Source organism: Podarcis gaigeae (assembly GCF_964106915.1).
Source record: "Podarcis gaigeae genome assembly, chromosome: 6".
NCBI lineage: Eukaryota > Metazoa > Chordata > Lepidosauria > Squamata > Lacertidae > Podarcis > Podarcis gaigeae.
Window position 1 is genome coordinate 53,020,750 of NC_139682.1, and position 15,710 is coordinate 53,036,459.

The window sequence follows — 15,710 nt, forward strand, 5'->3', positions numbered from 1 at the left end:
ATGTACAACAGAGTCAGCACAGACGATGTGGAGGATGTGCCTTATTTTATTCACTGAACCCAAATTGGAGGGCGTCAAATAGACCAACTCTAGGGAGCATAGGAGCATTCCCTTAGATCTTCTTTTCTGCACTTCTGCACTAATTTATTCTCTTCTTTGTTAGAGTGGTTGGTAAGGAAGGGGTGGTGCTGTGAACATAGTCTCCCAGCAGCACTCTCACTACTACATACTGGGATGGAGTGATGTAGGGTGGCAGCAAAGTCAGGTGGCGCAGATGCACTGGTGGAGCCAATCCAGTGCTCTTTCTGATGCACCTGCCTCAACCTCGCTGGTGCCTTGCCCCAACCCTGCTCCATCCCAATACAGGTCTATGGTGCCACCCCACCCCTTGCCAGCTCCTCCTGCATCTGTCTCTTTCACCATTATTGTCTCCCAGCAATTCTTACTCCCCTCTGACTTTCCCTTCACATTGCTTTCCCCTTCATTCAGTCACTGCACACAGAAGAAAGGCATAATCCCAGGTTATAATGGTTTGTAGCCCGATATCTTCCTTAATGTGCATACATTAGTTTAAAAAAATATGAATATTTCTGAGTTAGATTGAGGCCATTGTTTGGACAACCAACACACAACATATTTCTCTGAAGCATCGTCAATTCTAATGACCTCAGGAAAAAGGACCATCTAACCCTGAAATCACTGTGTTGTCTGGTATTTTGATACAAGCAGAAGAGAACATGTTCATTCACTTGTTCACAACGAATATCATAGAGCAGTTGCATAAGAAGGGCTTTGAGTGATTATTTTCCCCAAATTTAAGACTCTTCTTAAGATGTAAAGAGATCAAAATTTCCATTATGTGCACTAATGTTTGTCACCATATATTTCTGCACATGTCTCCTTATTATACATATCCACGTTTCAGAGGTCAAATGTTTCAGAGGTCAAGCCATTTTCCTCCCAAATGGATGGATGTTCAGACTAGCCTGCTGGTTGCAAGCTAGTTATAAAATGTTGTTTTGTCCCATTTCCTGTTATATAAAGTCTTTCCATGATTTCTCCTCCTGTTTTCTCTGTAACCTTGCAACACTGCCCATTGCTACCTTGCACATCCTCTGTAGGACCATCTGAAACCCAACCCAACGCAGCCGAGCCTGCTGCCAGTGGCACAACCAAAACATGAATCTGAAAACCAGAGGATGGAGGGAGGTCAAGCAAGGCGATGTTTATGTGTGGAACTTCCAGTGACTTTTGCAGCAAGCAGTGAAAAGGAGGAAAGTATGAAGGCAGGGCAAAACAAGAGGCCAGATGGATTTTAAATTGCACTCAAGAAGCACTGACCTCAGAATAAGAAAACAAATCAACCTCATTAAATCTGAGTGCCAATTTTCTTTTCCTTGTTCAATGTTCATTACGGTCCACATTCCTTATAAAAAAATAACCAGAATCTATAAATTTCCCACTGTTCTTGTATCATCAGACTCTGACCACCATATTATCATTTATAAACCCATTAAAATAATGAATGAGATCCAGAGGCTGTGCTGTTTTCAGTAGCTGTGCCCTGCTGATTCATATGTGCCATCTTTCACTTTAATTTCATTGCTCAAAATCCAGTCCTTCCACACAAGTGCCTGGCACTTCCCACTTCAGCTGTGCATTGATTTCTAAGTAATTGCTACTTTATTATGCCTTTCCCTTAAATTTCTCAACATATTCTGATGCACGTGTCGGCCAACACTAAATTGGATCCCAGATGCTTGGTGTGCTGCGAGCTCATCTAACCATCTGGTCACATGCTGAAGTGCCTGCTGCCCAGCTACTCATAAATATTCTCCAGTTTGGCTTTATGACATGCCCATGTCTCTGGGCAAATTCAGTTGTATGGATTCTCCACCTGCTATGTATTTGGCCGCCGGCCCATTGCTATCCATTGTAAAAAGTTTGCAGGTCTTTGAATTCTCGTGAACAGGGGTAGACCTTTTGGAGGACATGGGGGAATTGGTTGGGCTCAGTTGTACGGCCGTGGTGTCTTGAACTGTGTGCTCGCTGGTTTCAATTTCAAAAGCTGTGCTCCCAGGTTTGATGAGCCCAATATTGGCCCCCGGTTTGCATTTCCTTGCACCGTGAGCAGGAGGTCTCCGGCTGCAGATGCAGCATGCCCCAAAGAAAGTGAATGCCACAACCAAAAGGATGGGACCGATGACAATGGGAGGGTTGTTGACAGGCAAGAATGTCCCAAAAGCAAACGCTCCCACCAGGGTGATGTTAATGCCTGCAAGCATGATGCACAGTCCACAGGCGCAGCAAAGAGCTGGGGAAGGGAGACCCTGCGGCCTTGTTTTCTTCTTGCTTGGCTTCTGGGACAAAGGAGTGCTGTTCTTGTCGCTGAACATGTTAGTGTCTCAGGAGGGACCTTGGATTTCACTGAACAAACATGGTGCCCACAAGATGGTCAATCGCTGCTCCAAAAGCCTGAAAAACAAGAAAAGGCAGAAAGGAGTGGAATAAACATGTTGATTCATTCAGACTTTCTGTTTGCATGATGTGCAAAGATTCAAACCCCGGTAACAATGTTTAAACCCCATTTGTTTGCCTCTGCAAGTTGCCATTTGCACCATGGGCAACTCCAGAGGGTGGCAGGGTTGGCCATTTGGTCACAGAGGGCCCAGGGAAATGATAGCATTTCCATTGTGCACAGTGAAGATCAGATGCGGCATAAGAGAATTCTCAGTATGCATGTCCCACCTCTTCCGGGTCAGCTAATTGGTGCCATGTCTGAGGAAACACAGAAACCTGGACCCATCTCTGGTTTGCACATTGGTTGGAGCCAAGTGCACTTGCCTCAGGGTGAGCAGCCAAGAAAGCTCTCCTCCTCTTGCACTGCAGGAGGTTGGACTAGATGACCCTTCCGACCCTGTGATCCTTCGATTCCTGCATGAGTCGACCTGAAACACAACCACACTTGGAATACTGCCATTCTGGTTGACACAACTCGGGAAGATAGTTACAGAGCTGGAAAAGGTTCGGTAGAAGGCAACAAAACCATCATGAAGCTAAAACAACTCTCCTATGAGGAAACACTGCAACGTTTGGTCTTTTTAGTTCAGAAAAAGGTGAGTAATGCATATCAACTTATGCAAGATGTATAGAGAGGAACATAACATTATGCATAGTGTGGAGAAAATGCAGAGAGACGTTGTATTTTATAGGCCCTAATTTGGAGTAGGAACACAGCAGGGGGCAAAGGGTTAAAGTCCTCCTAACCTCCTGGCTATTTTTATCAAGATTAGGGCTCCACACTAAGAGCCCCTGCACATAAAGACACAGGTGCATAGCTAATGTAACGTGTACAGTAGCCTGATCCTAGCTTGTGATCTTAGAATCTTGGTTCACAATGCCTGATCTGTTATGTATTGTATATCTGCAGTGCCATCTGCCTTACATCTGCTGGGGAAAGAGGAGGGGGAGCATGCAGCAATTTATTGTTTTATGATATTACATTTTTGTATTTTGATATTGCATTTCATTTTTCCTGTTGCTTTCTCTCTCTCTCTCTCTCTCTCTCTCTCTCTCTCTCTCTCTCTCTCTTGTGAGCTGCCCAGAAAACTCATGTTTTGGGTGGCCCAGGCAAACACAGAAAATAAAGAAAGGGAAAAAAAATACTTACTTTAACTTCCTTTAGCCATAACCCACACACTCTTCATCCTAAGCCTACAGCAGTTTGTTCTTGTGTCCCCAATAACTGTCTCAGCTTTTTAAAGCCAGAAGAGGCAGCCTTGAAGCTTCCTGCTCTTTTTCTCATCAGAGAGGCAGTGCATTCTCCCATCCCTTTTCCTGTTCTACAAGGCCATTGATTCTTTAAAGAAAATGCTGCAGCAGTGTGTGTGTGTGTGTGTGTGTGTGTGTGTGTGTGTGTGTGTGTGTTGAAAAATCATGAGCAAGGCTAATACTGAAGTCTAAGGGGAGAAGAGATGGGGTATTAAAAGCATCAAAGCACCACTGATTTCATTTTCCTGTTTTATAAGAAGTTTCCAGCGTATGTAAGTTTTAGATAGTAAATTCTCAAATTAAATTTCTGATAGATTTGTGGATTAAAACAATCTTTGTGTGTTGATTACTGTTGCCAGGCACAGCCCAATTCTCCAAGCAGTGAGAGGGGGTGCAGGCCTTCCCCAGGTTTCATCTCCCTGGAAGGAGGTCACTGGTATTGGCCTTTTAAACAAAATTGTGTTTGCTTACAACCTATGCAGAGGCAGTGCTTAAACCACTCTAACACATAGCCCAAATCCATGGCTTCCACATAATAGTTTTCCAGGGAGACTGCCAGCCTGCTCCCAGAAATGTTGCTAGCTTTCCAGAGTCCAAAACTCAGCTCTCTGACACGCTCTTACTCAGATCTCACCCCACCCGAGGCGGCATTGTCCCCAGCCAAGGGAGGGGAAAGGAAGCCTCCTTCTAAAACAGTTTTTGGTTATAACCTAGTCATTCAGGAAGAGAGTCGAAGAGCTAGGGAGCCTCATGTCTGGGGCCAAAATGTGGTCCCCACACTTGGAATGAAGATTTAGAATGAAGAAGCTATCATGGGAGAGCCCCAATTTTGTTGTTGCTGCTGAAAATATAGAATCCAGTTGTTACTAGGAGCAGTCTTCAGCTCAAAGGGAAACATTCAGGTTCATTGTGAAGCAGAGCACAGAAGTAAAAAAAAGAAAGGAATCAGATAGTTTTGGTACATTAGCAAAGCTGGATATTAATCTTAGCACATTAGGTACACAAAAGTCAAAATAGGTAGCACTACCTAGTGGTTGGGTGGTATGTACCATCCCAAAAGTAAAGTCCCGTGTTCACATGGAATAAAATAATTTTCCTTCACTTTAAGTATACCTCTCCTCAGTGGTCAAATCCAATCAATATCCTTACTCAATTCATTTGTGCCATTACTTCCCATTTCTTGTCACTACCATCCAATAAAGCCACAGTCACTTCATTAAAGAAGCATGATCGATTGATTTGTGTTAGGAAGAACAATGCTCTTCTGGAAGACATTATATAGGATACTCAATCAGCAGCATTGATCAGTGATACCTTGAATTATCTTCTCAAGATTCACATTGCTCAAGGTATTTGCATAAAATATAGATACTGGGTCATCTTTTCAACCATATAGAATTATTTGTTTGGTGGGGAGAGGAATTTTCACAGATATCCAAACCATACATAAACCATACATAAAGTTATGTTCATTAGGAACTGGGTCTAACATGTTTGTGAACCTAAGGGCATAGTTCTACAGTTCTATATTCTATGAAATATGGAGCGTGATCTTTCTTGGCTAACATGCCAATCACAGACACAGAAAAACTGAATCTGCACGATCCGTCGCAACAACCTACCCCTACCTGGAAACACCCACTGTATTTCAGCCTAATCTGCTTCACAGGGTTGTTGTGTAGATAAAGAAAGTGTTGAAAGGACCATGCATGCTCAGATCCCTAGGAGAAAGAGCAGCATGGGAAAAATTGGGGTGGGGACCATAACCTGTGCAAGCAGAAGGTCTCACATCCAGTCCTCTGGGGTGCCTAGTTTTCAAGGATCCAGTAGCTGATGGTGTGGATGAGCCCAACTAGAACCTTGGAGAGCAGCCCCCTGTGGCTGGATAATAAGATATCTTTCCACACCTCACATACCTGCATCCAGAACGTCACTCCAGACTCTCAGTGCACAATGGAAAAGATGGCCAGTGCCCATTTATTTATGACATCAAATTCAAGTTAGGAGAATTTGCTTGATAACTCCCCCCACGCCAAGTATATGAGATCTAAAGTACTACCTGCCATAAACTCTATGCAAAACAGGATAGAATTTATACTAGCAGCTTGACTGGACCCTAAATAGTCTGTGGTTTTACATATAAAGGAGGGGGCCCTAGCCACCCATAAATGTTTATTTGAGTTTAAAATTCCCCAACTGAGAGAATTTAGTAATGCAAAGCTTGGGTGTGAGTAACCGAATTAATAACAAGAAACTGTGGTGAGATGAATAACTGTACTGTTCATCAAGAACATTACCTACCTACACAAACACAAAATGTTTATGTACTCTGAACTCTTACTAAATGTTTTCTCATGACCATGCCAAGTAAAAATTAGCAAAATTAAGAAGTGTGTCTGTCCCGCAGAGCTGTCTCACCTCCCCCTCATACCTTCCTGCATTGGAGAAGCACAAATCTCTCATCTTCAGAAGAATTACCTGCTTCTGTGATGTTTACCTCAAACTCCCTTTGACAGCTGTGAATGGAGTACGTCATTCCACCTGTCAATCCCTTTCCCCACCTAACCTGGACTCTAGTGAGAGAAAAGGGGGTCATTCCTCCAAGTGGCTTAAGATGGCATAAATACATGAGTCTTCCACAGGCAGATTTAAGAGAGTGTGGCTGTTTTGATTGCACTGGGTGCAGAGCCTCAGGGGCATTGCAACTGTGATTTACAATGGAGCATAAGAGGCTGAGAGGCACCAAATTTTGGCATCACTGAAATTTGAGACCCCCAGATCTGTCACTGGACCCCGCCCCCTGCTCCCTAGTGCCTGAGCTGGAAAACTGAGGGCCTAAGGCCTTAGTAGCCTCATGGTTAAAACTGTTGTTTATGCTACTTCTAATTTATCCAGCTTCACTGTCTTAAATCAGGCAGAGGGCCTTCTCAGTAGTGGCACCCACTCTATGGAATGCCCTCCCATCAGATGTCAAGGAAATAAACAACTATCTGACTTTTAGATGACATCTGAAGGCAGCCCTGTTTAGGGAAGTTTTTATGTTTGAAGTTTTATTCTGTTTTTAGTGTTCTGTGGGGAGCTGTCCAGAGTGGCTAGGGAACCCAGCCAGATGGGTGGTGGGGTATAAATAGTATTATTACTAGTAGTAGTAGTAGTAGTAGTAGTAGTAGTAGTAGTAGTAGTAAATCAGGGTTGGGCCTGGGTGCTGAATACAGCCTTCTAAGGCCTCTTTACCTGACCCTCAGAACTCTCCCAAGCCACACCCTGTGTCTGGCTGAAATGTGCTCTCCCCCCTCTTGCCTCTGTTCCCTCCTTCCACTGGCATGTAGCCCTCAGGAAGTTGCATAGAAGGAAATGTAGCCCTTGGGCTGAAAAAGATTCCCCGTCCCCCAATACATCTTTTGTATTGGATTCTGAAGATGACTGGATATTTTGCATGGCTCAAAGTTTCTGTCATATTGCTCATGTCCGTACTTGGCTAAAGAGAGCCATGATTTGAGTTATGCCTGGCTGCAGTCAGGATAGACAGAGCTTGCTAAAAGTAGGCTAAATAAAATGGAGGTCTTGGGTGTTTCACTCACCAGGAATTAGGTTGGATAGAGTGAGTGGTGGTAGCTACTTGTAAGTCATTGGCACAATCCTGCCCGTTCTGTACCAGCTTCCCTCACAGTGGACTTCTCAGGTGGTCTGGGAATCTCAACATCTTTTTTCCCCCTATTCTTAATTTTTATTGTGCATCATAGCATAGTACAAAAGAGGAAAAGGAAGGAAGCGACAGGTACATACGGTAATCTGTGCATTGATTCCTTTAACTAACAAAAAAAATGAATTCAGCCTTCCCTAGATTTGTCATTCCAATTAGAAATAAACATCACTCATTTTCCAATAAATCAATTTTCATATAGAATATTTTTCCCTGCACAATTATCTCCATTGTATTCCAAATCCACAACCAATTCATTAAAAATCAGAAATATAGAGATGGATATCAATGAATTTCACTGCATGTTGCCTTTTCCTGTGACCAGGAGAAGTAAAATAAAAGTTGTCATTAAGCACTAATTTCCATAATATATTCACGCCATAGAATTCAAGGGTGGTTTATTCTACCTCAATGAAGTATTTGGATTTAGTACAGTACGTCGCATATGGTAAGTTCTGAATATATGCACAGCTTAGGAGAGAACTATCTGTCAGCAGCTTGCCAGAGTTCATATCAGGTTTCAGTTAGGTTAGCTTCTCTGGAACACTAATTGCTTTTTCAAGGGCAAACATGACATCATTTCCCAACAATCTTCCCTATTCTATCACACTCAAGCATGACCCAGAGTCGAGGTTAAGAAGATAGCAAAAGGCTTGATTCTCACTGTCTGGGATCACTAGAATCAGTTGGCTGGTTTAGCTCCCTCCTCACCCAACTGGTGCCCTGAAATACACACTTCCACCTTCTCCCATGTCAACAAATGGCTGTCATTTATTGGAACAGAGCAGGAGCAAAGCGGTACACTTGGGAACGAATGTTATGGTGTCACTCCAGTTTCAGCGCTGGGTGGCTCAGTCCCCACTGGCAGGTACACCACACAGCTTACAATATGTCTTTGTGTGCACAAAAGATGCTACACCAGAGTGAGGCCCTTGCAAATACAGAACTACACATGCACACACACACACACACACACAGAGAGAGAGAGAGAGAGAGAGAGAGAGAGAGAGAGACTCTGCATCATAAGTCCTTTACAAACAGTTAACAGGAGACTAAACATGTGAAGGGTGGAATGAGACTGCCCATTCTGGTTCCTCCCCTGATTCCACTGGTAACCTGCATATCTGACACACTGTATGAAAGGAGGAGCACATGAACATACAGCTGTACATACTCAGGACCTCACTTAAAAATTAGCCATGCTGGATCACACCAACGGACCAAAGTCCAGCATCCCATTTACATAGGAACATAGAAAGCTGCTTTCTACTGAGTCCGACAAATGGTTCATCTAGTTCTGTATTGTCTTATACTGACTATAAGAAGCTCTCCAGGGTTTCAGATAAGGGTCTCCTGGCACCCTGAATATGCCAGGGACTGAACCTAAGACCTGTATCCAAGGCAGATGCCCTACCACTGAGCCATGGCCCTTCACTATTTCCCATAGAGGCAATCAGAAGTTATGTGAAGCCCTCAAGTAGAAAATGAACGCCATGGCATTCTCCTGCTCAAGTTCCTCAGCAGCTGATCAGATGCCCCGATCAAAAAGCCTGGTATGTATGTGGTGTGGGTGTTCAAATGACTTTGATTTCTGCAATGCAGAAATGTCTTCTTGTTGCTAGCAATTCCTGCTTCAAAGCATTTCATGTGTTTTTCTCATTTTGAATCACACATTGGAATATGTGACTTATTTCAAAAATCATCCCCCTTACCTGAGGGATTGGAAAGGAGCCACCCACATTGGCTCAATTTCTGCCCCAGATATTATGAGGTCTAGTACTGACAAACATACAGGAGAACAAATCTTGCTGAAGAATAATTAGCACTGCGTCTTTTCAATCTTACTGTCATGATAGCAAGAAAGTGAAAAAGCCATCTTTTTGAGAAAGGAGGGATTTGTGCCTTTAGCATGCATTTCACACATTTATTTGTATATTAAAAGAGTCACAATGCAATCGTAGACATGTCTACTCAGAGGTAATTCCCACTGTGTTCAGTAGGATTTTGCCACATAGTTGAGTAAAGGATTCCAGCCTCTGGTTATAGAACCAGTAAGATATTTGGACATAGAAGTATCTCCTGAAGAGTAACCACATGCAACCTGAAGCAAATGTGGGTGTGGTGGGGCGGGAATAATCCCTGCATAGGACCTCTCTATGTTCAGAAGCTGTAGATACCTGAATAACAGCCATTATGGACAAGCATCAGAGTAAGGCTATTGCTTTGCTTGTAAGCCCTAAATGGAATCTGACTGGCTACTGTTGCCAGAATAGAGATACTTTTGGACTGATCGAGCAAGACAAGTCTGAAGTTCTTAAAATGGTATCATCCAATATATGTTATCCCATCAACTCCACATGGGCTTGAGGCAGTTTACATAAAAGGGTACAATCTTCACCTTCTGCCACATCAACCTGCCCATATGTTAAGACAGGGGTGGTCAACTTGTTGTCTTCTAGGTGTGACCATCAGCCCTAGTCAACATTGCCAATGGGCAGGGATGATGGGAATGGTAGGTTAGCTACCTCTGCATTTATATCTGGTTTAGAGGCCCTTCTCTGGAGGCTCCTGCTCTATGAGGTGATGTGCATGGTGATTGGAGGCAGGGCCTTCACAGTGGTGGCACCCTGCTTGTGCAGTTTGTTCCCATGGGAGGCTGACCTGATGCCTGTGCTGTTATACAATCCAAAGAGAAACCAGAGTAACATAACCTGTGCTGTTTTGTTTTATGTGCATTTTCATTTCCCCCAGCTTTTTAATGGATAGCATTGCTGTTTCTTTTTCCATGCACAAAGTTTCAGTTGTTATTTCATTCTGTTGTTGTAAACTGGACTGAGAAATTCTATTAATTGAGAGGTGGTATGGAAATCTTTGGAATTAAAATAAATTAAAATAATAATAACTTCCATAAAGATTTATCATTCCATTTTCCTTCCCAGGGAGATACTTTGCACCTATACTTCAGCTGTAACTGCCTAGAAATAAAACTGCTAGCTGCCTTTAATATCTTTTTCACTTAATCTTATTCCATGTCACAAAGTTTAAAGGTGCAACCAGAAAATCAACTTCATTTAAATCAGAGAGACCAGATATACTTTCCTGAGAGTAAGTTTCATTGAGGTCCATGAATCTTACTTCTGAGTAGACATACATGGGATCACACTGCTACTTCTCCAGATTCATTGTCAATCAGTGTTTCTAGAATCTAATGGCTGCTGATATGCTACAGACTGACATTTGGGGAATCTTGTGTGAAATCAGAAAGGCTTAATCTGTATCTGTGTCACAGATAAATTGACCTAGCCCCTGAGCTGATGATATAGAACTCTTGACATATACCATCAGAAGAGCAATTGGCACAAGCTCCATATGGTGAGCAGAAGGGTTGGAGTCTCGATCTTGAATCAATTTAGGAGATGTAGCATGTGTGATGTGGCCTGAAAGCATGGCCCCGATAAAGAGTTGCAACATGTGTACTTCAGAGTACATTTCAATTTTCTGTGTGGAACTGTCCTGCATCAGTTCATAGAGGGGAACTATTTATGCAGGGAGAGTGAAAACTTTAAATAGTTCACAGAATACCACAGAGTGTTCATGGCTTTGGCTGCTGTTGACTTTAACTAGCAATCTTTAGAGTCAGATAAAGCACTGGAATGGCATATTTTATTTATTTTATAAAATTTTATATACTGCTTGATTGTAAAAAAACCAAAAACCCTCAAAGTGGTTTACGAAAAGATAAAAAAAGAAAATCAAGAAAAAGTACAATATTTTAAAATATACAAAAAGTTTAAATACAAAAAAGATTAAAATTCACATCTAATTTCTGAGCACCTGGGGAGTCTTGTCTAGACAAGAATGTTTTTAGCAGGTGCTGAGTAGAATACCGTGAAGGCACCTGCCTGATCTCAATAGCCAGGGAGTTCCAAAGTGTAGGGGCTACCACACTGAAATATCAGGTACTTACAAATGCAGAACAAGTATTATGTGGCACCTGTAGTAGTGCCACTTCTGCCAATAAAAGAGGTCAAATTGTCATATATGGGGTAAGGCCTACTTGGGTAAGTAAAGTGGTCCCAAGTTGTTAAGGGCTTTATATACTAATAATGACACCATGAACCTGGCCTGGTAGCAAATTGGCAACCAATGCAGATCTCTGAGCACAGGTATTCTATGTTGACAGTATGCTATGAGAGTACTTGTGCAGCACTCTATCAAACTTGAAAGACCAGCCAACTCAGTGAATGCTGAAAGAACTTCGCCTGAAATAAGGAATCCCTTCACGCCTTATCTGAACTTATGAATAACAGTCCAAACATCTACGTATTGGACATTTTGAACATATACTGCACCGACACTTACTGGCCCCTGGCAGTGATCTCTGACCTCAGGGTGGGAGATCTAATGTTAGATGTCACCTAATCCCTGCTGCAGAACTGTGCACAGCCTCTGTCCTACCAAAACTGGAAATCTGACTTTGGTAGAGCCAAGAACAGAACATGCTAGTGATGCACCAGAAGGCTTTCCAGTCCACCCGCCCCCCAGCATGTCCCCAAACCAGAGTGAAAATTACACCAGCCCCAGAAGCTGGCAAGGATGCCATCCCAATTTTGGCTCTCCCTTTGTGAACAATGGGAAGACATATATATATATATATAGACATATATAGACATATATATATATATAGGTTGGAGGAGACCAACCTTAGAATGGCAACCTTAAAGGGTTTAAATTAAACAACTTAAAACTGCTCAATTAAAGAAACTTTGAATGGCCACATCCAGTACATTGATTCTATCCTCCAATTTTCATTCACTTGACTGAGGTTTAGAGCAGGACCTGGGGTACATATTGATTTGTCAGTTTATAGAATCCTGTGCATGGTTAGAGTGATTCCATCCCGTAACCAAAATCTCATATAATAACTTCTAAGCATAGGATGGTCCACTATAAGTGGGTTCCGTTACTGGTAAATCAATTAGCTGAAATCTCCAGTTTAATGAATTACAAGTTTACCCTCAAGGTGAAGAGGGGGGTGGCAGTCCTTAGATCAATAGAAAACTGATGTACACATTTTATAGAGAGACATTGCTGAAGTGTTTTAGGCGTGAGAGGTGTCTACTTTCTTTCTGAGTGTATTTCTCAGACATATATTTTAAGAAAACCTGCAAATTGAATAAGTGTGGTATTTTGTAATGGAAATAGAAAAATAGAGGCTCACCCAAGAACTGAAAAATATTACATAGACATTCAAAAGAAAAGCTCAAGCAGCAAGCAATCATTCCCTGTTATAACTCCACAAAAGGAGGCTCAAATTATGGAATTTTTCAAATGCTCTCCAGCTTGCAGGAAATGGGTTGAATTAATAGACAGCAACAAGCAGTTAGGAAGTTGCGTATCTAAGGGACACCTCTTCCATTTTAGTCTAAATGGGAAGAATATCAACTGGTTTTCAGCGACCTTTCAACCTGTGGATTGGGACTGCTGGTGCTGAGACATCAGATGTAAAGCAAACACATTGTATTTTCAGATAATTGGCTGATTAGTTTCCCCCTCCCCTTCTTTATTATGATCAGCACTGTCTATATATAAAGGCTACCAAGCGCTCGGCAGAGAACTGAATGGAAGCCTCTGTCCTCAAACACCATTTCAAAACTCTTCCATGGTAGATGTGAATCAAGCTAGTTTTTCTCCCAAATAAGTGGTATTTGGGACTGACTATTTCTTAAGTGATATGAATTTCATTATTTAGAGTATGAAAATGCCATTAAAAAAATTAAAATAGGTTTATTATAATGGGGAAAAAATTACCTGGACTTGAATCGCACTATGAAGAGCGCAAGAGAAGCTCTGCGTCCTTAGACAGTTTTCTTTTTCCATTTAATCTTTAGGAAAAGCTCAGAGGGAGGGGGGAACGGGTTCAGGGAAGCTTAGACGAAAGGCGATTCACAAGACCCAGAAACATGGAAGGTCCTCCGTGATGGGTGAACTCCACCGGGACATCACAACCGTGAGAAACTTAGACGGAGCTGAGGCATCCTTGAGGTCTTAGGCTCCCTAGGAGGAGGGTATTCTTGGAGCCGGCTGCACGGATCTTCTGGAGCCTCAAGTGGTTTTGATCGGAGCTTGCGTAGAAAGCCTTGCTTTGGGGAGCCGCCTCCCGGGGGGATGTTATGCTTTTTCCTATGGAGAGAAAGATTCACGTGCCGCATGTTTGCCCTCTTCCCCCGACCGCTGCATCCACGCACACAGCAGGGAGATCGGCTGGTCGCCAAGTCCAGCGATGCAGGAAGCCGGGTCTGGATGGCTTCGCTGCCAGGAGGATGTCACAACCACTACATCTCTCCGCTCCTATTTCGAGCTGGTCGACAGCCTCTTGCAACAACCCAGCCTCGGCTAGGACTCCCTTCCATGCTCTCCCTGACGCTGTTCACAGCTTTGGTGCTGAAAATAGCAACTGCTCCCAATTTAGCTGCCTTCTGGACTATCAACGCCAGGGGCAGTGTGGCTCTGATTCTTCTTCTTTTTTCTAGCCCCCCACCCCCACCCCAATCAGCCTAACTTCTCTCCCCGCCGCTCCTTTTCTGCCTAGTGAAATTTTCTAATAAGGCAGCAACTACCGGGAGACCCACGACCCTTCAAACAGCAGGAGATAAGTTTGAAAAATGCAGCTGCACAAACTTGCATCTCTAATGAAGGGGAATGAGTTTTATTGCTTGCCATCTGCCCCTTCCTCGTGCCTTTGTTCCTTGACTTTTTTTTTTTAAAAAAAAGTATATTCGCAGACCATTAAATCCCACCTACACCCAAAACAACATCGCACTGTGGCTTCCTTCATTCTGCATTCAAGCAACAGAAGCGAGAATGGGAACAAGAAGGCGTTGATTGAAGACATCCCCCCCCTCCTCCCCTTCCCTTTCAAAGGCTTCGGGGATCCTTCTAAAGCTGGAGACATCAAAGTGGAAGGACAACAATGAGATATCAGCAGAAGGCACGTGTAGACATTCAGACAAACCCTTGCATTGTCTAGGAAAAACTGCGTAAAAGGCATTAGAGGATGGCATTGGCAAGGTTATCAGCTGCAATGCCCCTCCTTCTCTTTAGGATGCTTATGGGATCTGCTTAGGTCTGATTGGTGGTGCAAATTGGTCAGGCCTGGACCTATAAGCAGAATGAGGGGGTGGAATTCGGAACTCATAGGGTGGAGTAGGGACCACTTCAGAGTGTAAGAAAGGGCTACCATTTTTAAATGACCCCCCTCCAATTAAAATCTCCATAGTGTTGTTGTTGTATTTATACCCAACCCATCTGGCTGGATTTCCCCAGCCACTCTGGGCTGCTTACAATACATATAAAAACATAATAAAACCCTCAAACATTAAAAACCTCCCAATACAAACTCGAAAATGTTAAAAACAAACTCCAGAAATCTAGCACCTCAGGGACAAAGGTTTTAGCCGAGTCTACACCCCCGTGTGCTGTTTTCTATTTGCAGTCTGAGAGAACTGTTGTGTGTGTGGTTTTTTTTTTTTAAAAAAATATATGATAGCATTCAGCCTAGAATTGAATTCCATCCACTCTACAACCTCAGAGTTCTCACTTTTACCACATTGTTTTGCTGCATGTGAGTAGAATCAGAGGACCAGAGGACCAAAGCAGATCTTAGAGATCTTTTAGTCCTACTGCACCCTCCCCACCTTTCACACAGCATGTCTGAGATGCTACAAGAGGCAAATGGATGTTTAGCCCCCATCAACAACCATAGTGTTTAGCCCTTGTAGCAAGCTGAGAAATCCAGTGATGCTTTGTCCCTTTTCATACGTACAGAAAGGATTTTGGAAGGAACTCTCTTTTATAGTGATATAAGCAATAATGTGAGCAGCAGGGCTGTCATTATCTGGTTGACAAAGGTGAGTGACAGCAGAATCTACGTCAAGCTTTGAATTTACGGCAAGACCTGTGGGTGACTTAAGACTGTGAATTAGGAGATGTGCCTAAAACATCCTGGGATTCATTCGCCCTGCAGAGTAACATTGCGGATTAATTCACGCTAACTGAATATATTTAGATTACTGTAGAGGAAGCAATAGATAATTTGGAATAAAAAACAGAAAACTATAAACATGAAGTAAAGGTGCATGTGTTTAATCTATTAATTTTATGGATCTGCATGAAGCAAATCCATGTTTGACAAAGGAATTAAATAAACAGCAAGCTTCTGACGAAGGAAATTAGC

At 42.8% G+C, this 15,710-nt stretch overlaps 1 protein-coding gene across 2 annotated transcripts; it reads right to left on the bottom strand.

Annotated features, from left to right (window-relative positions):
• Nucleotides 1–573: 573 nt before the first annotated feature.
• Nucleotides 574–13,965, bottom strand: TMEM275 (transmembrane protein 275). 2 transcript variants are annotated; one of them, XM_083745269.1, is made up of 2 exons: nucleotides 13,286–13,965; nucleotides 574–2,475 (listed from the first exon to the last, which is right to left on the bottom strand). In XM_083745269.1, exon 2 carries the CDS (start codon nucleotides 2,394–2,396, stop codon nucleotides 1,848–1,850), a length of 549 nt encoding a protein of 182 aa, XP_083601395.1. In that variant the 5' UTR covers nucleotides 2,397–2,475; nucleotides 13,286–13,965; the 3' UTR covers nucleotides 574–1,847. The 2 variants fall into 2 exon arrangements, with proteins under 2 accessions (XP_083601395.1, XP_083601396.1); XM_083745270.1 differs by lacking the exon at nucleotides 13,286–13,965 and adding an exon at nucleotides 3,671–3,725.
• Between the last annotated feature and the right edge of the window lie 1,745 nt (nucleotides 13,966–15,710).

What these genes read in the sequence shown, in the direction of transcription:
- TMEM275 (XM_083745269.1), bottom strand. Translation starts at nt 2,396, where the DNA reads ATGTTCAGCGACAAGAACAGCACTCCTTTGTCCCAGAAGCCAAGCAAG.